The 23,911-nt window shown below is 48.5% G+C and overlaps 1 protein-coding gene and 1 pseudogene across 1 annotated transcript in view; one reads left to right on the forward strand and one right to left on the reverse strand.

Annotated features, from left to right (window-relative positions):
• Nucleotides 1-2,256: 2,256 nt before the first annotated feature.
• The window catches only part of Fuss (SKI family transcriptional corepressor fussel), a 77,067-nt gene continuing 55,412 nt past the window's right edge, over nt 2,257-23,911 (reverse strand). The window contains exons 7-14 of the mRNA XM_077676089.1: nt 20,570-20,603; nt 14,013-14,093; nt 12,899-12,955; nt 12,049-12,123; nt 9,343-9,417; nt 8,932-8,997; nt 8,192-8,239; nt 2,257-5,633 (exon numbers count right to left, since the gene is read on the reverse strand). Of these exons, the coding sequence (XP_077532215.1) occupies nt 5,551-5,633; nt 8,192-8,239; nt 8,932-8,997; nt 9,343-9,417; nt 12,049-12,123; nt 12,899-12,955; nt 14,013-14,093; nt 20,570-20,603 (519 nt within the window). The 3' untranslated portion in view covers nt 2,257-5,550. The remainder of the gene's footprint in view (nt 5,634-8,191; nt 8,240-8,931; nt 8,998-9,342; nt 9,418-12,048; nt 12,124-12,898; nt 12,956-14,012; nt 14,094-20,569; nt 20,604-23,911) is intronic.
• Nucleotides 14,744-18,570, forward strand: LOC144144721 (uncharacterized; annotated as a pseudogene).

Raw genomic sequence — 23,911 nt, forward strand, 5'->3', positions numbered from 1 at the left:
GTGCACAGACACAATATTTACGGCCCTTATTTGTGCTTGCCAGGAGCAGCCCGCACTCAAATTTGAACGCGCTAGCTCCATTACTTACGATAATACTGGCTCGCAAAGTACACAACAAAATGCGCTCTGAGCAAGATTTGGAAATTTATTTAAAAAATATGTATGTTTTTCTAGCCGACAGTATTTTGGGCGCGAAATGTACACCAGGTGTAGATTAAGCATAAAAATTACCATTCCCTCCTGATTAGTATATTTTTTGGTAGACGTCGCTAAATTTGGCCGCGGCGCATGGGCAGGTAGCGGCCGGGGTCCACGCGGGTGGGTTCCAAATTTTTTTTCAGCCGGCCAAAATTTTTTCTGCCGAAAATATTCGTGAATCCGCACATTAAATACATGCGGGAATGAGGTAAAAAAATTTCAAGCAAATTGAAGAGGTCGACCAGCCACGCTTTGTTCGATCTTATCTGAAATGACCCTTCAGTAGAAAGTAGCCGCGCACGTGTACATCGCTTCCCAACAGCACAGGCTCACGACGTCAACCCAAGGCCGCACAATCCTGGCTGATATAGAGTTTACGACATCTCACTTATCTCCTCTACCAAAAGAACCTTCACCATAGGACACCGTTCCTAAGATAACGGTCAAGCACATCCCGCGTCACATGGACCCGCATTCAGACTCCGGCAGGCGCCGAAGCACAGCCCTCCATCTTTCCAGCCCATCACATGACACATATCACACAGACGCTACGTTTACCGACAACATATCCGCAACTGTCGCGGTAGGCCCACGTGAAGAGATCGTTCCTCAACATTGTAATGTACCTTCTTCTACAGCTGCTGAATTTCAAGCCATTGCCGATTCGAACATGCTGCAAAATTACCATCCGCACGGATAGTCAAGGAGCCCTCCGAGAATTCGAAACTAATTCCTTACCTGCGCACATTCATCACGAGCTGATATGCTACATGGCAGCCCACAGTCACCTGCACGTCTTTCTAGAATGGGTCCCCGGACAGCAGGGAATTGTAGGGAATGAAAGGGCTCATGCCCTTGCTCGTGCGAATCGAAACCCGAGCGACCCTCAACGCTGGCCCCAGGACTACAGCCCTAAAGAAGAACATGCCGCTCATCGCAAGGCTCGGAGGCAACAGCTGAAGGACCTTCGCAGCTCCCGTCGCAATCTTCCTCCTCCCACTCCTGACCTCACACGCCGCGAAGGCACTTACATCCGCCAGGCTCAGACTCTCTCCCTCCCTTGTGACCTAATTCTTCACTATATAATGACCCGAGATGGCATGCCCCACGGTCAGGTGTGTGCGTGGTCCTATCCCGACGTTAAACACACTTACCGGGCTTGTCCTCACGCCAGGCGATCACCCCACTTTATTCATCCGCACCTTTTACCATCCCACATTCCATACTCATGGGAAAGCTGGGCCGCTCCCCCGCAGAAAACTCTCCTCAGCCAACGGGCTGCTCACGCCCGCACGCGAGCACACGTGGCGGCTCCTCCAAACCAGCACCTTTTCGAACCCAGCCGATTGCTATCTCATCCACCCTTCCCTTTACCCCTCACCAAACCGCAAAGCATGCAACCCGAAGTAGCCCCTGCCCCCCCGCGTGGGCGCTTCAGCGCATAACACTCGTAGTCTCTGTCTACTCCAACGTTTTAAAACCACTGCATCCCTGAAATAAACTCCTTCGGGCATTGTGAAAGCCCGAGAGGAGCAAGGATAAAAACTGGCTGCCAACGCCAGGTTTTTGCCACACAGCGCACGTTTCCGTTTTCCTCGATGTCAGGTTACCGAAGGGAAATGAAGCTGTGGGCATACGCGGCACGTAAAATTCCTCCTTTAAACTAGAATAAGTAAATGGAAATTCAAAAACATAAGTAGCAAACTAGCGCATAATGTTCGGTACAGTAAACAACCGCTTAATAATAATTGCTACTGTAGATTCTTCTCTAGTTTCACTACTTTTTCTTTGCCATTGTTTCCTTCTTGTTTCGGACAGCTGACCCTTGACTCAACCGCATTGGCTCTTAATACGGGTCATCCTTTTTTAACGTGGTTTTGTTTTTGCTTTGGCTGAGAGGAAAAGATAAAGGCCGACATGCTACTGTAGCTGATGTATGGGGTGTACTTACCTTACCAAGCACTGGTAGGTCTTCCGTAGCTGTACGTGACATCGTGCCAGGGCGTGATGTGGAGGACGCAGCGGGACACGAGTTTTAAAACAAGTACCAATGATTTATTTGTGTAACGTTCGGTTTACACGCTTAACAGGCGAAACGACACAACTATTGTGTGTGTAGATCAAAACGCGGTAGCATTCATCCGCCCCACCTGTTCACCGGGCATTGGAAAATAATGGGCGCCGTGGTTTAGCTCTGCTGGCGCTGCACTGCAATTCTCCTCTAAAACCGGTGACATCAGCTGTTCTTATTGCTAAAATAAGCCAATTTGTGTTGCTTTGATATGTTAATTTCAAGAACGATCCTCGTAATTTGCCACAGAGCACAAAAGCAGTGTTCTGGAGTTGACCGGCTTGGTAATACGCAGAATCTGGATGAGTAACCTAAATGTCTGGTCAAGCTTATTCTTCCTCCTCATCTTCCTTTTCTTTCGCTTTTTTGTGTGTTATATAGCCCGGCTGGTCTAGCTCAGACGGTACAGGAATGGGAAACCTAGGGCTTGCCTGCCAAATTTTCCGCCTTTCATAATAATCGCGTATGTTATGTACGGTTGCGCGTCTATGCACACGAATAGGCGAGGTGCAGCAAAGCCAGTTCAGTGATCGTCTTGTGGAACAAAATCTCGATCTGGAGTCGATTCGAGAGAAGTTTTGCTCGAATAACCCCGTTAAAAAGGCGGCAGAAACACGCAGGACACTCGCTAGACTTCAACTGGCAACTTTTCTGTTTCACTTGGGACACGTGAAACATGAAGTGATGAAATTTGCAAAATAAATAAATTTTTGCTTCATGATTACGATAATTCCTAATGCGAAATTTGGGTGCAGCGCCAACTGCGGAGTCTTTTTGCCGACGGCCCATAGCTGCTGCGTCGGCGTCGCGCATCTCTGGATTCTGAAGTTCGATAACAGCGCTAAGATAGCGCCTCGGCGGCACTGAGCCTCTGCTCGAGAAGCCCTTCCTTGGTTTCAGGAAGTGATTTATTCATCAGCGAACGCCCGACGACGCGCGCTAGTCTGGCGTTACCTGGTAGCGCATCGCCGCCGCTGAGCATGCCTCGCGCAGCTTCGGCATACCACCCCCTCTCACTTTTGCCACACTCTCCTCCTCTTTTTTCCTCCTCGCTCTATCTCCGGCGTCCCCTTTGTTCCCTTGGTAAAAACGAGGCCGACGGCGAGAGACGACGCGAAACCACAGGAGCCGATTGGGGGGAAGGGGGGGGGGGGGGGGGGGGGGGGGCTTTCTCGCACATTCGCGCAACCCTGGCAAGCAGACAAGTGTGACAGCATGCCGCCAATTGCACTTACAGAAAAGTAGTCAAGATTCCTGAAAGTACTAATGCATGACACACTGCTTGGCGCCCATGGAATTGGGCGTATCTGCGAATACACAATTAGTTATTTCATTATTTGCAAGCAAATGTCACCTCTTCGTGTTTCACGTTTCCCAAGCAAAATTGACAGGTGAAGCCTACCCAGTGACCTGTAGGCTTCTTTTATCGTCCTTGTTTTCTTTCTTTTTTGTTTTTCGCGGTGGTGATATGCATCCAAGTCAAAACCAACTTGCCCAACTTTTGGCCTAAAACACCTTGAAGTTCAAGAGTTGCGGGAAATCCTTTTTATGGCGTTGCGGTCAATTAACTGTTACCGCTGCCTTAAGACAGGCCAACAGTATGTTTCTAAATTAAGTAAAACACTTATAACGATGTGTAGACTACCCTAAATAGACGACATTAGGATGGATTTTATATTTAAAACAAGTGAACAAATTGAATGACAGCATCTGTTAAGATCGAATTCATCGAAGTGGTATTAGCACGGACTTCGCTGAACGTGAGTGTCAAGCTGTTCCTTGGTGGCCATTTTCCGACAGTGCCACACAAGTGGCGTCTTACTCTTGTGGTCTCTGTAGTTGAAAGATTTCTCAAGCTTTATTTTTTTCTCTCTCTGGACACCCGCTCACCCTTAAAGGGACCCTGCAACACTTTCGATAAGCGCTTTCCCTTTTTCCTTCGCGTCTGGAACCATGCGAAAGCTATAGTTATCGCCAGCGCGGAGCGGCACTGCATGATTTGCTCGTCGCACTAGATACGTCTTCTATTTCTGCTGTTTTTGTGGCCTTTTTTTTTTTTAGGTGGCTATCGAAAAGCTTTCATTGCTGCAACTAAAGGAAAACCGACCGACAGCCGCTACATGGCCTTAGTGACGTAATTCGAGCGGTCGAAGAATGTCAAGACCGGGAAAGACAGAAAAATCTTTTGAGCGAGTTTACAAGTTATCTGATGGGCATAGAGCAGTTTTTGGAAGGTACTTTGCGACCCCCTAATCTAAGTACTGGGTGTGTTGGGCGACTACGTTCTGCAAGCATTTAAGATTTCAAAAATATGTAAGAAAGTGTTGCAGGTTCCCTTTAAGTAAATAACAGGAATTCCAATCAGAGATGTACTGCGCATGCGGGTGAAGACAGCGATGGCAACATGTCATTCCGTGCAGTGCATCTGCCGTGCGACGCTCAACACGCTGGCCACCCTCTTCGTGCCTCTCTGCAGATATACTTTATTAACGTTTCACCCAAAGAACCACCGGTTGTTAACTTTCCTGTTTTATCTGTATGGCTCCATGAACATCGTAAAGTGGCACAAAGGCTGGGCAGTTTGCGCGTGAAACGGAGACGGGCGAAATGTTTGTGGGTATAGTCACGAGGCATAACAAGCAACTAGCTTCTTTTGTTTAGTTTGTTTGTCCAAATTGTGACCCATTTTGGGAATTTATTCAATAAGTGCAGTTTTAAAACGAAACCTTCCTTCTGACCGTATTGCCTACCATTCCAGATTGGAATTGTATACCGGCACTAAAGCAAAGGGACTACGGGAAAGTCTTTGAACCGATGCGGCGCCAGCTTGGGCAGCGTTACTTGTTTCTCAGGTAAAAGTGTGGGGGAGAACACGAACTGGCGGGCGTGATAACTTATATTTCTGCACTCGTGCCTTGGCATACTCTAGTTGGCAAGTGTGCACTTAGCAAGGCTTCGCTTAAACTATTTAAGCGACGCTGAATTTATGGCACTGCTTGAAGTGAGCCGAAACAGCCTATGAACTCGGCTTGTCCTGAGCGTGCTATGGACGCTGCGGTAAGAGATCCACAAAGCATCGGCTCGTTTACAGGCGAGAACGGATCGGCGATCGCTTCGCTATTACAGGAAATAGCGCGCTGCCGAAGTGATACGTGCAGCGGCCAGCGCCCGTCGGCCGTCACTCGCACAGGTGAGTCGCAGTTCATCATCGTTGCAGCTCTGTCGCGATGAAGTCTTGCGTGGAGTGGCCCGGGTGCAGGACCAGTGCTGCACCGCGGCCATCACTCCGGTTTGTAGCTGCACTCGGCACAGTGCCTGGCGCCCAATATCTTGCAGGCGAGGTGCTGCATCGTGTCGTGCGTGTCTGCGAGAGATGGCCGCACGGGCCTCATTCAGATCCGCCAATGGTGGGCACTATGAGGAGCGTGCAGTCTCTATCAAAAGTCCCTGGGTCGCGCCAGCAGTATATAGGCTACAAGGAATTTAAAGCAGAGGCTTAACTTTGTGATGCAACTTAAATAGTTTGCAACAAAAATTTCTCGCAAAATCATTTTAACGCGAAGCCTTCTTCACGGCTTCCCTACGTCTTCACCGTGTCTCTGTCCTCGCGAAGAAAAAGAGAGCCGGGGACTCTAATTTCACCATAAAAGAGAGGAAGGTATGGGGAGAGGAAGGGTGGTAGAAGGGACTGGAAGGAGGTGGAAGAGGAGGTAAATTGACCGTTAAACCAAGGAGGGAAGAGGGTATATAAGGTTAGTGGGAGGGACTGTAGGGAATCGGGGGCGGGGGTGAGGGTAAGTCAGTTCGTCAACACAAAGCTGTCATGCATCTCTCTTTGAGAGCATGATTTCCGCCGAAATGCCCCGCCTGAAGAAGCTTCCTATCCAGGTTGAGTTCGAGGAGCGCGAACATATGCACGTTGAAGCTGTGCCGACGCAGTTCCGCGACCAAGACGCGCAAGCTCACGCCCCCAACAAGAGTGAAAATGCGGAACACCATACGGGAACGAAGATCTGGCCCGATGCCGCAAGAGCGGGGCTCTGTTCTGGAGTAGCGTCGAGGGGTCGGCGAAAAGCAGCCAGCGTCCCGAGAAGCCTTGCGCCGAGCGTTCTCGTCTACCCTTCGTACGGGCACTCCATCCGCAATTCATAGCGCAATTTCAGTACCAAACCAAGAATGCTTCGCATGGCGCTGCGCTGACAATATTTCTCCTTTCTACCAACATAAACATAAAGCGATATATATGCATATACAGTTGAACCTCGTTATAACGTATACTGATATAGCGAATTATCGGCTATAGCGAACTAAGTACGAACTTTGGTTGGTCACGCTTCACTTCATTGACACGTATTTTGTTGTGAAACTGTGAGAGCCGCACGCACTATCGGATACAACGAAAAAATATTTGACCAGTAGGCTGAGAAGCTACTTGGAAAAACTCCCGGCGTCCACAAACTTCAGAAGAAGAAAAGGCCCCTTTGTTCGCGGGCACTGTGGAAAACTTCACCCTGCTCAGTGCTGTGAATAGCCACCAGACAAAGATCACATCCTTCCTCGAAAAAAATAGGAGCACAGGCCTGTTTTGTCAAATGAACTTTGTTCTGTTAAAATGTCCCGTGTTTCATGTTCTGGTTCGTTGAGTTTGAAATGCCACGAGGAAAAAGTTAAGGGTTACCTTGTTTATACAGTGTAACCCCGATAATACGACTTTCAAGGGACCGCAAGAAAGTGTCGTACGACCGGGGTGCGGGTAAATGCCGGCCTAGTAGACAGTCTCACGTGACAGGTGGGCTAGGAACTTATTTAAACTACTAGGTTCTCGTGTGATTTACGAACCTTTAGCTGAGATCACAAGTTTAACCAAAAAAGAAATGCCTATGTCGTATGAAGCGGGTGACGTCACCCGAGCGTCATATCATCGGGGTTTTAATGCATTGTTTCTATGGTGAGTTTGCCATTACCGCGGTGATCCGTCGTAAAAAGCGGGTCGTCGTAAGTCCGAGGGATATAACATCGGGGTTTCACTGTAGCAGGTTCGAAGATTAAAATAATGCGTTTTTGTATCAAGGATTTTGCCGTAGCCAGATTACCGATTGCTTCGAACCGAATTTTAGCTCTACTGTTATAACGAATATAGGTTATAACGAACTAAATAACTGTCCTGATACTACTTCGTCGAAAACGAGGCTTGACTGTACATCCAAGATAGGGGCAAGCCAAGCATTCCCGTTGCTATGCAGATCGTTGATCAAACGTGTTGATATGCCACGCCCAACCTTCAGACCTACTTGAAAGATAACAAATCACCCTTATATAAGACAATAATGGTGAGAACTGAGCTAAGAGGACATTTTACAGCGAAAAAAAAAATCACTGGTCTAGGAAAAAAATTGAGCCCAGGACGTTTGCTCCACAACGTACGATTCTACCGCTTTAGGCTACCGAGGCCGGACGGCGGAGTTATTTTAGCAGTTGCTTAGAAGGACAGAAGGAGTTCTCTCAGCGAACCAGTAGATGACTCTGGGTGCGCACTGGAAGGGTTGGGTTTGTACCCACAGGAGAACGGAATCTCGTAAACATGAAATATTTTGTTTGCCTTCTAGACTTGAGCTCCTGCTTGGAATTCTTTGTGTCCTACAATATTATGGCGCATTCCAGGAACTTCTGACTAAAGCTGTGCAGGTGCCCCCAAAAGTAAACGGAGCACGGGTTGGAGATTTTGAGAGAATTTCTCTGCCATGTGCCTAGCCAGCAACCTCTAAGTGACCTCTCAAGAAAGTCTTCCTAGAATGAAATCGGGCCGCACATACTCTATTTATGCTGGCAGCCGCATAAAATAAAAATTATTCTAAATTCACGAAGCCGTTATCCGTTTACTTTTGGGGCACCTGTAAATACAGGCATGCTGATCATACTCACCGGCAATTATGCTCCTTTGCTGCATCTGTTGGTAGTGCAGGGAAAGCTCTGCACCAAATAGAAGAACAGCGGCCATCGGCATCGTGTGGGACACATCCAAAACACTGTTGAACCCGGATATTCGGAATTATTGCTTATACCGAACAGTCTGCATATTCCCTTGTAAATTATTTTCGTACACTGCGAATTTCTTAAAGCCAGTTGTCGAATGTATCGAACGATTCATAATACCCTTCGAGTTGTATACCGGAAACCCTGTGCACGTTTGTTATAACTCGTGAAATCTATGCTAACAAAGTCAAGTACGCTTGACCTACTGACCCAAAGATGACCGTCATTTCCCGGCACAACCAATAAGGGAGATACTTAAAATACGGGCAGTTGTTTCCTACCCCGATGTAGAAGACCGCAAGCTGATATATCTCAAAATTTCTAACCCTGGGGGTGTGAGCCACCGATACTGCTTAGGCTCACAAATATATAGAAAAGATTTTTGCGTATAAAATTACTCGTAGAAATGTCTGAAAACAAACCTCATGATGCTTGGAAATTTTACTTGTAGCCAGGTTAATGAGTCACATTCGACTGGAAGGTGTTTTCGCGACTCCCAGAATATATCCTACGCTCACAGAACTACCGCATTGGTTTTTACGCGTACAAATTTTGCTCGCAAACAATGAGAAAATCTGAATTTCCGGAAATTTATTTTGTGAAATTACGACACACGTTGGCGTGAATACCTTTCAGTTTGGCTTGCACCGCGAATCTAGCCTTCCTTTCCTGGTCGAGTTCTTGGCACAGGGCATCTGAGAGACAAAGACAAAAGATGGATGTCATTAGTGTAAAGCCCAAAAGAGCGAGCGGCTCCAACGATTCATCTTGGCGATATAGGTGGTATTCATTGAAAAGTTTAGCTGTCAATTTTTTTCGCCTGGCAACACTGGAAACGGCTACGGTCATGGCCGATGCGCCATGGACATGACGGGGCTTGTGCCACTGTGCCTGCACGCCGAAGAAAAAAAAAACACCGGCGTGCGTCGTCTGCTCCGTTTCAACCCGCTGAGCCCGACCCAACCAGTAACGGCGCACTCCCATGGTTGCCTGCTTGCATGCCTCGCCAATGAATACAAGCTATACGCGCACGCACTTACCTCGCACTACTTGCAACTGCTTGGCGAGTTCTTCGCGGTACGCGATCTCTTTCTGCACTTGCTCTTCGAAGGTTTCTGAAAATTCATGGAAAAGAAAGCGATATGGGGCAAACTTAGCAGAACTACATCGTGCGCTATCCTGTAACGCATTTTAACTCTGATTAGCGTTTGCGGCTGTCCGAACTCCACGGAACAGATCTATATCGTCCCTTCGATTCTCTGTTTGCCTGTATGTATATCCAGGAGCCATCATTCAGCGACGTACATTCGAGCGAGTATCTAAGCACATACATCCTCCATGGAAAAGCACAAGCAATCATGGAAAAAAAGAATCGCAAAAATAACCCGGGACCCAGTTTAAAATAACATGAATACCGCAAAAACCTGACAAGAATTCCTGTCATACAACAAAGAACTATGTTGTGACTACATAAGTCTTGTTGTTACGACACATTTCTGTCGTAACGACGAAGTCAATTTTCTCAACGACAAATATTCCTGTAGTCACAAAAGAACTGCCATTTACGCTATTCTTCCCAATCGGGAATAACATTCAAACAATGTGCAACTACTAATGTAACATCAGGATCACAACAACACAGGGATTCGGCATGACGGAACATCAAAATCAGGACAGGAATACGACACACGACAGAACATCGGAATCACGATACGACAAGAACAGGACAAGACGACAGAACGACAAGCAAAAATACGACAAAAATACAGCATTTTTTCTTGTCATTTTAGACTGGGGATTAGGACACTGCAACATCACAAAAAGCAAAATGTATCGGGAAGAAAACGATAAAACCGTAATGAAAGAGAGTGCCGAAACAAAGGACGCAGCGCAAAATAGATGGGCGGAGCCCAGCAGTCACTGACCCAGCGGGCCACTCTGCCTGCTGCATGTAGCGTTTGAAGGTGCGATAAAAGTTTGCTGCCACGAGCGCTAAAAACGAGCCCGGCTGGTTGAAAATTTTAACGAAACTGCGATATTTCTCTTTATGGCATCATTGTAGCTTAGGATCCTCATTTTGATATCCCATCGTCCTCACTGCACCAGTGACGCCTGTCGCCTCAAAAACATCCCGCGTGCAACGGTTTGCTACGCAGCGGAGGCGGATTGGACAGAATGGGCCAGCGCTCACAATACACGCATGCGTGAACGGGTATATCCGATTGCAGCTCTCGCTACCACACGTTAGGAGGAATATATTACTAACACTGGGCTGTTTGTGAGATTCGGGCAAGATATGTGCGCCAGCGTGTCAACATTAGAGGCACGCGCGAAATCTGCGACATTCGCAAACGGCTTGGTATATGCAACACCAACTTGCCCGAGCCCAGAACGTTGTGGGCACGGTGCCACTGCTGCGGGCTGCGGCCGATACGTGGACCGGCGCGGCCGAGAAAACACTCGGGCTAATGAGGCGCCGTTTCAGGCCGGTTGCCGCTCACGCGTGTTTAACAGTGTGCCGCACGCGAGCTGAATATTCGGCGCCCATCGGAGCCTCGCACTCCTGGCGAGTGCGGAACCCTGTTTACAGAGAGGCCTGTTTACGGATTCTGCCGCTGTGCAGAGTTGGTATCGGCGGAGAAGGACGCTAAAAGGCCGAGCGGCCAGTGACTCGCGGGTTGGTGCCCCGCCGGTCTGTCCCGGCAACCGTAGGCGCAAGGTGCCTTCACGGTACGGTGATTTTGTTTAAACGTGAAAGTTATGTGATCTCTCCATATCGCCGAAGCCTGTCCTACCGCCAGCGTGGGAGACCGAAACGGCAGTCATCTTTCAATCGCATTAACGCAACTGGAAACTTAATTTCTCGCCAACTCCCGCACATTCGCTTCGTTTCTATTCTATGTTCTTGCTTGTTCTTACCGCGAAGCTGTTAAGTGTGTCGGAATCTTTCATATCCCCGCCGTCATCATCCACTGTAGACCGAAAAAAGGCCCTGCCTCTCGGACCAGTTCCTGCTCACCGAGAGGGCAGCCGGTGCTCTAAGACAACTCATGGATTCCTGCGAAGAGGGAACCACTCCTACAAGAACACCGTAAATGCTCTGTCAATAAACGTCTTCTCTCTCTCTCTCTCTCTCTCTCTCTCTCCGACAACGGAATCCCTCCCTCAAGGGTGTACGAGGAGGAGCAGGTGAACGGCATTGTCCATCTTCAGAGGAGGACTTCACCTCCTTGAGAGAGAGGAAGAGAGAGAGTGTGGCTAGGAAACCATTTTGTTTAAGATAAAGTGTCCACCTTAAACTGATTTAGCAAGTGAGGAGCGATAAACACAACCACACGAGTCCCACTACGGCTTCCGTCCTCATCGTTCCGCTCAAACGAGCCTGCTGCGACACCGCAGGCTGTGTGTAGCTCGACAATCATTCCCAGGAACCCTTGGCGCAAATAGAGATACCCGGCGTCGTACAGCGCGTGCGCACAAACTGTCAGCGGAGCCCAGCACAGGTGGCTTTCGTGTACTTAGAGCACCCAGGACAGAGACGGAGGTTGAGCCCCCACACTTGGGCCCACGGTCTGCCTTTTTTTAAGCTCTGGAAGGATCAGAGCCCTGAACATGGTTACGTTTTTCACGTTGCTTGTGCGCGCGTTTGCCGAAACCCAGCTTCAGCGAGCCTTTGATACAGGAGGAGGAAATTTCGGAAGGAATTTCAGCGGACCTTCCAGCGCGAGTTGTGTGTGAGCACGTACCTCGCATGAGGCGAAATTCTCTCTCAGCTTTCTTTCTGGCTTGCGCTTCTTTCAGAAGCACGTCCCGAAGCTCATCTGCAAGTAAGTAAAACAAGAAAAAAATATTGGTTGCACACTCTGGTTATGGAGAGCACACCTGTGAACGAGATATCTTTTTACGGGCGTGGGGGCCGGCCGGTAAAATATTGTGGATGAAAAGTGCAAAGTGTAAGTGGAGAGGAAGATCAGGCAGAGGGAAAGAGAGGAAGATGAACGGGGGGGGGGGGGTGCGGAAGAATTGAAAAACCAGAACAGATATAGAAGGAAGGCGCGCCTCTCTTTTCTTTGTTGCTTTGAGCTATCTGTTGAGTTGAAGAACCCTCCCTCTCTCCGCCAGAATGAGCAGCCATTGTTGCGCTCGCGGTTAATAGGGCATGAAGGCATCATCATCATCATCATCATCATCATCATCATCATCATCATCATCATCATCATCACCACCATCACCGTCACCAGCCTATCTACGCCCACTGCAGGGCAAAGGCCTCTCCCATTAATCTCCAATTACCCCGGTCCTGTGCTAACGGCGACCAATTTATTCCCGCAAACTTCTTGATCTCATCTGCCCATCTAACTTTCTGCCGCCCCCTGCCACGCTTGCCTTTTCTAGGGATCCACTCTGTTGCCCTTACTTACCAACGGTTATCTTGCCTTCACATTACATGCCCTGCCCACGTCCACTTCTTCTTCTTAATTTCTACTATTATGTCTTTAACACGCGCTTGTTCCCTGACTCGCTCTTTTAACCCTGTTGCTCTTACTTTCAGATCAGCGGCGCTGTGAGAGGCGCTTAGCGCGCCGGGCCACTCACCTTTGCTAAGTGTGAATATACTTGAAGGATCCAAAGAGTGGTCGAAGGTTTGCGTTTCTGTAACGAAATAAACCGAAAAAAAATGACAGGAATAAAACAGAGGCAGCGGTACATAAAATGGATTGTACTGCCTGTTTATACTGTAGTGCCGATGACACAGGACATGGTGTGAAAGACGGTGTTTTTTTTTTCGAAAGTGGGCATCATAATAGAGGCGCCTTTCAAAGAGAAAGCCATTCTTAGTGGGACCGATGGCGTCCTGTCCAAAAACTAATGCACTTCCCCACAGACCGGTACGTCAACCGAAAGGCTCTGATAAGACCTCCGGACACGCGGCGCGTGTGTGAAATCGGGATTCCATTGTGCCAAAATGATTACGCGAAAATAGCGAAAAAGAAGCGGTGCTAGATAAAACAATACACGCATCGATGATGAAGAAGGAGTGCAATAGTATACCTTTATCTTACAAACCGTATAAACCCCGTATAGGCATACATTTAGATCGTCCGTGGATGCGTTTACTTTGTGCGGGAAAAATAGTGGCATGGGTCCGTTCACCGTTCGCGATATGGGTCTTTGAAGGTTGGTTTTACGATCGATTGGGCGCACTTTTAGCATTCGCGCTTCTCTAAACTTTCCTTAGGAAGGAATGGTAATTATTTTCCCCATACGCCGTAACTTTGTTTCCACTTCCGGGCCCTTATTACGGAAATGACACGAAGCCGACCCATTTCCTGCGCGTTTCTTTGGTGTTCGTGATTGGTAATTTCGTTTGTTCGCGAAACAGATCCCCATTTTCGAACTAACTGTCGCACAAAAGTTCACCTTATGATCGATAACGGCACGAAGCGGTCGTATAAAAGACTTATGGGAAATTGCGGTGGTTATTGCACAAAAGCAAAAAAAAAGTATTCCCAAAATGTCTTTATGTAACTTCGCGCTTTTTTGAGCAAAAGCGTGTAATAGCACTTGATCAGGAAGTTTAACTATATATAATTTTAAACTGCTTATTACGTTTTTGAAGAATCAGATCCCACTCCTTTCACTTTATTTTCATGAGTAAGCGATCAGGCGACAAACAGAGCGAGGCTGACGGCGAATACTGCCCACGAACCCGAAAATGGCGACGCCTCGAGGGCGTCTCGCTTCCGGCACTCTTCTTTGATCAGTTGCACCACGGACGTCACGGCGTTCTCTGCGTGCAATTGAGAAAAACAACAAAAGGGAGGAAATTCCGTGTTAGTCTGCGGAAGCCAGGAATCGCCGTGGCAGCAACAATTACTGGTACGCCTGTTTCTGAAGGGAGACTTTAAGAACAGACGAAAGGATAAGCCCTGATGGGTCTTTCGGTCATAAACTGCATACAAACCAAATAAACCAAATAACTGCGCGGTGCTGCCAACCACTCCCTTTTATCTGAGCGCGAGAATGAATACAATTATTGAGAGACATACGGCGGACAACTCGAGAATTTTCGAGAAAGTTTAAGAAACGTTTGCTACAAAGAGATGTTGCTTTTATGCACACCTTATAATCACCTCCTTGCTATATTCCCCGAGGATAATTAAACGTTTAATAGTATACCAAGATGAGCACTACATTCAACGGCATATATATTGTAACGCTACATAACTTGTTGAATGTTGTGCACAGTAGATGGCATTGACTATGGCACAGGCCAATCCCGCCGGCGAAAATGCCGGGGCGACGAAGAGAAGAACGAGGTGCTTTTCGCGTAACTGCAGGGCTCGGACTCGACGCTCAGCAACGGTCCTCACCCAGGTTTTTTTTTAAATAAACCCTCAGCTCACCCCTCAACGCCTGAGCGTCACCGTAACAGTTTTTGGTGAGAGGTGCGGGGTACGACACCGCGGACAACAGAGTCCCTGGATCTGCGCCGAAGCCGTCGCGTTGCTGGCCTCCCGCCCATCCAAGAAACGATGGCTCCGCCTGCAGGCAGTTCCCAGACACCACCGACGGGCAGCTGGCAGCCCCATCGGGAACCCCGGTCATTTTCAGGGAAGGCCGGAGAAGACGTGGATGAATGGCTCGCTCATTATGAAAGAGTGAGTAAATATAACCGCTGGGACGCTGTGGCCCGACGCGCGAACGTCGAAATCTACTTGGACGAGACAGCACTGACGTGGTTTGAAAACCACGAGGCAGCGTTGACCACATGGGAACGGTTTGTTGAAGAAATTAGGAAGGGATTTGGTGACTCGATAGCGAAGAAGAGGAGGGCCGAGCAGACGCTTCTCCAGAGAGCGCAAGTGCCCGGGGAAACATGCACAACTTACATTGAGGAAATCCTCAAGCTGTGCCGGATCGTTGACGCCAGCATGCCAGAAGATGACAGAGTTGGGCATGTCCTCAAGGGGATCGCGGAAGACGTATATAATTTCCTTATCGGCAAGGACAACTTGAATACGGTCACCGATGTGATTCGCCACTGCCGTACGTTTGAAACTATGAAGGCGCGTCGAATTACGCCCAAGTTTGGCCGACTGGCCAACGTCACAACGGTGGCCAGCGTGGACGTCAGCTCGTCTGCCGACCTCTCCGCGACATATCCGACAAATCGTTCGCGAGGAGCTCCTGCGGCATGGAGACGTAACTCGTTGCTGGACACCCTCTCGCGACGGAAGCTTCCTCCGCGATGCGTCACCTACTTGTTGCCATTCAACAACACATTTTGGCTCCTCACGGCCGTCGGTCAACGTTGCTGACGTGGACGACTACCAGCGAAGGGGCGTGTACACTATGGTGCCCCAATACCAGCCACGGGAAGATTTTCATCGTGATTCCCATCGTACACAGCACGTCTACTACCCGGAACAGCACCATCGCTCGAGTTTTCCAAGAAGGCCATTCTCGCCTGGTCAGCAGTATCCTCGTCGCGAACCACCCACCTGCTATCGATGTGGACTAGTCGGCCACATTTCGCGGTTTTGTCGCCGTCGGCGCCAAGGACCCAACGACGATCCCACGTTCACGTTTCCTCGGCCCAATAACCTCAACCCTGGCACTCGATGGTATCCACCACTGTCGTCAACACATAACGACCAGCCGACCGGTCCACGCAATGGCTCCCCCGCTTCGGACAGAAGTTTAACTCCACCGCCTCTACGCCAGCGCCAGTCTCCATCACCTCGGCGCCGTCCAATGTCGCCACCGCCGGGAAACTAGCCGGCGCGGCCGATGGAGGTGAGGTCGCCGGACAGCCTTTACGAAATATACCTCTGCCCGTTTACATGGTCAAAAATAAGATTGAAGTTTTAATTGATGGTGTGCCCACGATGGCTTTGGTTGACACTGGGGCAACAGTTTCTGTGATGAGTAAGGCATTTAAAGACAGCCTTGGGACTAAAGTAATGTTCAGCTGGGATCGCAGTGCCACATTTCGAGGCGTTGGTGGTGAACCGTTGTGGCCCCTTGGTACTTGTACAGTGGATGTGTCATTAGGGGGCAAAAGCTTCAAAGCAGAATTTGCGGTACTTCAGAAGTCTACACACGAAGTTATTCTCGGTATTGACTTCTTGCAAGAATGTGGTGCTAAGTTAGATTGTGCGACTGGCGAACTCTGTGTAAGCAGTGTTCTTTACTCTGCACTTGCCGAAGAATCTTCACGTTCGAGCGAACACGCTTTGGTTGTTTCGCAAGACATGGTTATACCTCCCCGATCGGCGTCCTTTATACCTGTCATGGTCTGCGGTGCTGTGGAGCCTTCATTTTGTGCAATTGTTGAGCCCATTCTGCCGCACTGCGTCAAGAAGGATGTTTTATTGCCGCACTGTTTGATTTCCGTACACGGTGGGCGCAGTTCCATATGCGCAGTTAACTGCTCAGCCGCTAGTACCGTTCTGCCGCTAGGGATGAAGCTTGCACTATTTGAAAAGGATACCAGAGTACCCCTGGCAACAGTGAGTGACGAAACTTGCGATTTCAAGGGTGACTGCGCTACGCGTGACGAACAGCTTTTGAAGATGATAAACAAAGGTCTTTCTTCTGCCGAGAGGGAGGCGTTAGCCCATGTCCTTTCAAGGCATGCGACAGTATTTGACTTTTCCACCAACCCCGGCAACAAGACCAAAATCCCGCCTTCTCGCACGCGCCACAGCATAGACACCGGAACCGCCCGCCCGCTCCGGCAAAAACCGTATCGGGTTTCTCCTGGCGAGAGGAAGGTCATCGCAGACCAGGTCAACGAGATGCTACAGAAGGGAGTGGTACAGGAATCAGCTAGCCCTTGTGCAGCGCCGGTAATCCTGGTGAAGAAGAAGGATGGTTCCTGGTGATTCTGTGTTGACTACAGACGCCTGAACGCAATTACAAAGAAGGACGTGTACCCTCTTCCTCGCATAGATGATGTTATTGACTGTCTGCACTCCGCCTCCTACTTTTCGTCAGTTGACTTAAGATCTGGTTACTGGCAAATTCTGATGGATCCGGCCCACAAAGAGAAGACGGCTTTTGTGACTCCTGACGGGCTATTTGAATTTAACGTCATGCCGTTTGGCCTTTGTAACGCCCCAGCTACATTTGAAAGGTTCATGGACACAATTTTGCGTGGTTTAAAGTGGGAGATTTGTCTGTGCTACCTCGACGACGTAGTAATTTTTGGACGCACTTTTGAAGAGCACAACACCCGCCTTGACATGGTCCTGAACTGCCTAGAAAAAGCCGGCCTTGTGCTAAATTCAAAAAAATGCCGCTTCGGCGAGCGCCAGACCTTAGTGTTGGGGCATCTAGTCGACAAAGATGGCGTTAGACCTGATCCACAAAAGATTGAAGCCGTGAGTCAGTTTAAGCAGCCAAAGTCTGTGCGCGACCTACGAAGTTTCCTGGGGCTATGCTCCTACTTTCGTCGGTTTGTACCAAACTTTGCAGAGCTCGCTTCTCCTCTGTCTTCTCTGTTACGCAAAAATGCTCCTTTCTACTGGACATCTGAGTGCGAAGCCTCCTTTTCTGAACTGAAATTTCTTCTCACGTCGGGGCCAATACTACGCCATTTCTATCCGGCTGCTCCTACAGAAGTGCATACGGACGCCAGCGGCATCGGAATCGGAGCAGTCCTTGTGCAGAGACTTCGCGGCACTGAGCATGTGATTGCCTACGCCAGCCGCACGCTCAGCAAACCTGAGAAAAATTATACAGTGACTGAGCAAGAATGTTTGGCTGTCATCTTTGCTGTGCATAAGTTTCGCCCTTACATCTATGGACGGCCTTTTACAATTGTTACGGACCACCACTCCTTATGTTGGCTCGTTGGACTACGTGATCCATCTGGGCGGCTCGCCCGCTGGGCCCTCAGACTCCAAGAATATGATTTCGTTGTTTCCTACAAAAGCGGCCGCCGACACACCGACGCTGACTGCCTTTCCCGGCTCCCAGTTTCATGTACCGCCTGCGAAGCTGACAATTTCGACGACTATCTTGCAGCAGTCGTTGAGACATTCCCTGACATAGAAACCTTCCGGCGAGAACAGGAAGGTGACCCCAAGCTAGCGTCCTTCTTCTCCACTGCTCGCAACTCCACCCCTCCCAACCGCTTTTCTATTCGGGATGGTCTGCTCTACAAAGCAAACTACAATGCGACTGGAGCGCGGTTCAGCTTCTCGTTGTACCCGAGCGGCTGCGCCCTTGCGTGCTTCGTGCTATGCATGATGACATGACGTCTGGGCACCTTGGCTTCGCTCGCACATTAAACCGCGTACAAGAACGTTTTTACTGGCCCAACATGCGGCGCACGACTGAAAAATACGTCGCCAGTTGTGTGGAGTGTCAGCGCTACAAGCGTCCTGCAACCACACCGCTCGGCCTCCTCCATCCTGTGAACCCACCCACTGCTCCATTTGAGAAAGTCGGGATTGATTTCGTTGGCCCACTTCCACGGACGCCAGCTGGAAACCGCTGGGTTATCGTCTGCGTGGACCACCTGACGCGTTACGCAGAAACTGCGGCTGTACCAACAGCTTCAGCAGCCTCGGTTTCTATGTTCCTGCTAAATTTTATGATTCTGAGGCATGGCGCTCCGCGCGTGCTTATAAGTGATCGTGGCCGCCAATTTATTGCGGATGTTGTAGAGGAGCTACTTCGCCTTTGCACCTCACAGTTTCGCCATGCTACACCGTATCATCCGCAGACCAACGGACTTGTTGAACGCACAAATCGAACACTTCTCAACATGATTTCAATGTACGTGGCCTCAGACCACAAAAACTGGGATGAAATATTGCCTTTCATAACTTACGCGTACAACACGGCCAAGCACGAAACAACCGGCTACAGTCCCTTCTACCTCGTCTACGCACGCAATCCTCGCACTCCTCTGGACACCATCCTGCCATTCTCGTTGCACGACGAGGACTCAGTTGCCAAGACTCTGTGCCTGGCCGAAGAGTCCCGCCAATTAGCTCGCCTGCGCACCCTTGCATCACAGACCCGGTCTAAACAGAGATACGACGTTCGCCACCGCAGTGTATCATTCTGTAAAGGTGATTTGGTGTGGTTATGGACTCCCTTTAGGAAACGTGGACTGTGTAGCAAGTTTTTGTCGCGTTACACTGGCCCATTCGTTATTCTCGACCGTGTAAGCGACGTGACCTACGTCATTTCGCGCCTCACAACACATGGTCGCCGGTCCAGCAAGACCCAACTTGTGCACGTCGCCCGGCTAAAGACTTATCACCCCCGTGCTGCTGAGTGACTCACCCGGCGGGTTTCGTCTGCGGAGGGGGGAAATGTGACGCTACATAACTTGTTGAATGTTGTGCACAGTAGATGGCATTGACTATGGCACAGGCCAATCCCGCCGGCGAAAATGCCGGGGCGACGAAGAGAAGAACGAGGTGCTTTTCGCGTAACCAGGGCTCGGACTCGACGCTCAGCAACGGTCCTCACCCAGGTTTTTTTTTAAATAAACCCTCAGCTCACCCCTCAACGCCTGAGCGTCACCGTAACAATATTAAAGCCACCCCTTTTCAAAGACAGCTTCCGAGGTTACATCGGTGTAACGTGATATACCGCCATGTTATATGGTTTGTGTGCGTGTTCTACTTGGGACAACGGCTGGTTTCTGGTTTTTTGCAGGTGGTATAGAAATGGCATGAAACTATTTACATAGAGCATGTTTCCGTGCACCGCCATCACTGGTTAATGAATTGTGGTATAGGTTACATCGACATGAAAGCGAATTACTAGTACACTGGTGCCAAAGGCGTAAAAAGACGAAGACATCGCGGCGAGCGTATAGTTTTGTTGCAGCGACTGTCTTCTGGTATGGGAATAAAAAGGCCCTTACGCGGGAAATAAAATGGGTTCACTGGTATCAGCCTATTTTCTGATGGAGGCGAATAGCAAAAATGCCCGTGTGTTCGAGATTTCGGCGCACGTTAAAGATCCCCAGGTGGTCAAAATTAATCCGGAGCCCTCCACTACGGCGCGCCTCATCACCTGTGAAGCGTCGGCGCGCTAAACCCTACAATCAATCAATCAATCAATCAATCAATCAATCAATCAATCAATCAATCAATCAATCAATCAATCAATCAATCAATCAATCAATCAATAAGCCTATTTCCCTCTGTGCGTGTTTGAGCACGAAGGGCACTCTTATTTGCCTCCGACTGCCTTGAAAACAGGCGCATCGATGCGATGATAAAGGACGCTTACCTGGCTCTGCTTCGCGTTTGCTCGTCTCTTCATCCTGAAAGAAAAGAAGTTCAGAATCAAGTTGACGCTTACAACGCACAGAGGAGATACTTGTATCATGACAGCGCTGGTCCTCAGATAGAACGGGGTTGCTTCGCTAAGCTGGACCTGTCAACGTGCAAAATTTCATCCGCGTACGTATCGTATACGAGTATGTATACCTAAAGGCGGTATTAAAGCAGGGCAAAGTTCCGCTCGACCGACGACATCCAGGGCAATGCTTTCTGTGAAGTCACCGTAGGTTACGCCGCGATGCTTCCTTCATCAAAAGAAAGAAGCGACTTTTTATAGGGGCCGCGAAGACAAAGACATCTCTGTTTAATTTGTAAGAACTAGCATTTGGTAGCCAAGTCAACTCAATTCCAGCTCGAAACCCAGATGAAGCCACTGATTCGTCTGTCTCCCTTAAACTAGCTTAGTTGCACGAAGTTAGCGTTAAAATTGACGTTATTGCTATTTGTTCAATTAAGTTTTTTGAATGAACCAAACCTGTATTTTGACTTCGCGGCCCCTATAAACGACGTCTTTACGCGATTATGCGCATTCAACGTGAGTCAATATGCTTTGCCCTTTTTAGCGTTTCTCGCAGGGGTCTCTTTAGATTTTCACAAGGGTGGCTTGGCGGGCTAATTGGTGATGCATACTGAAAGGGTTAGCAGCACACGCAGACGAGGACACAGACGCAAGAAACGACAGGACAAAGCGCTGAGCACAGACTGAATCCACGCTTCCGTGATGGAAGCGTGCACTTTTCCTGTCGTTTTTTTGCGTTTGTGTCCTCGTCTGCGGGCGCTGGTAACCCTTTTAATTAAGACTCTTTAGATTTAGTTTCTGTATCTTTAACTTTATTGGTAATATATTTATCAGCCTGCTCCCCTCATAAACCATACATAGCTTCTTCAGGCTTCCATAATCCTTAACTCACATGGTCAACATGGCGTAGACATAACGCCATAACCCAAGCATAACACTCTACTGAAAATGTTGTCATTGCTGCGCAGTAGTTTCTTTCCCGGCGATAAAGAAAGTGACTTTTCATGTCGTAGCTAAAGACCACGCAGAAGCTTGCAACGAAGCAAATCCCCGCGAATGCAACATTTTTCAAGTTTTCTTTCGCGCGCCTACTTTCATTCGCGACGGCGCCAAGCAACAGCTCGCTCCAAAAAAGCTACTGAAAAGTTCTCTTTCTCTTTTTCACCAGAATAATTTTTTGGCGTACGGCAGCAGGTATTAGACACAAGTCAAAAGCAAACGAAAACGTAAAAGATAGACAGAGCGTTCTGGATCGTGAGCCCCCGGGAATCAGTAGCTGCATTGGACTCCCTCGATGCGTAGCTCCCAATTACTCACCTTATACGAGAGTCTTCTATACGCGACGATATTTAAATTCACCTTTCGAGATCTCTGACGGCAAGGCGCTGGAGCAGAAGAAAATCGAGACTCGCGTCTTAGACAAGCTCCGCTTTACAGCCTCGGGGCTTCGTTGCGTGTTTAAACACGGCTCCGCCAACGTGCCGTCTCTTACGGCCCGTAACCGCACCTGAGCCGCGAACTCTGAGAGTGCGACTCCATGAGGTATTTTTTTGGCGCAGTGCTATACGGTGGTTGCCGGTATCTTGTTGATGGTGGATGCGCATATTCTAACTGTGAGCGCGCCCAGCGAGGAAAGCAATACACAAAAAGAATATCTTTTGTTTTCTTTATTTTTTTGCTGGGTTCGCAGCGACGGCACTGAAAAATAGACAAAATTCATGCGTCGAGGAGTTCGGAAAGATGAGGAATAAGCAGAACTTCGTATACAATATGCCGAATGAAATTCGTTAAAAGAAAAAAGGGCAGTGAAGAAGTGAGATAAGTACAGAGCAAAGCCTGTTTTTCCAGAGTTCCCAAAGGCCGGCAAACCCACTGGGACAGTGTTTCAGCTTCGACCCCTTCTTAGTGCTATAATTCTTTGAAGCGTGATGCACAACTACATGGCATCCGTGAAAAGCTTGCAACTATTGCGTGGCACCTCGAGGTAGGGGTGAAGTTGAAGGCGCTAGTACTGAGTATAAAATTTTCAGGTTCTAGCTGGGAGCAGATAAGACCGTGAGAGCTCTTGCTTGGCTTTTTGCTCAACCTTTTCGCTTCGTTGGGCTGTTGTGTGCGCCCTACGATATTTACCAAGAAGTTTCGGCCTAAACCTATTGTGTTGAAACATTAATCAGGAAATTAAACAAATTAAAAAGCTTGTCGATATAAACTGCCTTCTTTTTACACAAAACATTAACTTTCAGTCAAAAATTTTAAGATCTCAGAGAAACGGTGTGCTTGCAGGTTTCTTACTTTAAAGAATTTAGCTAATAAAACCATCGCCTTGGGGCCAATTACATCAATATTTATGAGTTCTATTTACAATTATTACTTAAATAATGCGTGAAATAACACTGTAAATTGTTCAGGCACCGTAAAACATAACTTGTATTTTTACTTTGATTAACCCCGGCGATTCTATACAAAGTATTGTAACAATCGTTGAGCGTTTTCAAAACGTTTTTTTTTTTTTTTTTTTTTTTTGCAAACCGATCCTGGAACTTCGCAAGAATGTCACATTTCCGAGTGCGTTTTATTTACACCAAGATTAATGGCACTGTTGCACTGTTTAACTGGTCATTCCAACATCAAATAAGAACGATTTCCACCTGTGGTAAAGACAGCGGCCATTACTCAAGAGGACCACCAAATGGTGGCACCACCTGTCATCATCCTCCACGACTACAGATGCAAAGATACCGGGCCATCTCCACTAACAGAAAACCTGGAGAGGGGCGAAGCATGCAGTGTATGAGTGTATTCTTGGCGCATTGGCGTTTTTGCCAACGCAGATGAAACTGTTGGGAGGTGGAGGTATACAGCTTTGTTGTAAAAGTCTCGTGCCTTTGAAGCACGAAGCGTTCTAGCGCGAGGCATTGGAAAACCAGCGTCCCGGTGTTTTAGTACCATGACTGTACTCGCCAAGTACTGTACTGTACTGTACTGACTGTACTGTAGTACCAAGTGTGTACTCGCTGTCCCCATGCTTACAGGCAGCAGAAACGGCTTGCCATTTTTTGGTTGCCAGCATCCTTGTGTGCTTCACAACTCTTGGACTTCTGGACTAAGCAGCCACCCCCACGCATAGAAATGTTAAATAAAATAAGGTCTCTCTCTCTCTCATACCTAGGCCCGTTTACCTTTACTATACCAGCAACAAAGCCAAGCGATTTCGGCCCCTTTTGTCGGGCAGTGTAAAGTACACCTTTGCGAGGGCCCCTGGTGAGGACG

This window comes from Haemaphysalis longicornis, unplaced genomic scaffold (genome assembly GCF_048455015.1).
Source record: "Haemaphysalis longicornis isolate Haplotype H1 unplaced genomic scaffold, Haemaphysalis longicornis Haplotype H1 scaffold_7, whole genome shotgun sequence".
Classification (NCBI taxonomy): Eukaryota; Metazoa; Arthropoda; class Arachnida; order Ixodida; family Ixodidae; genus Haemaphysalis; species Haemaphysalis longicornis.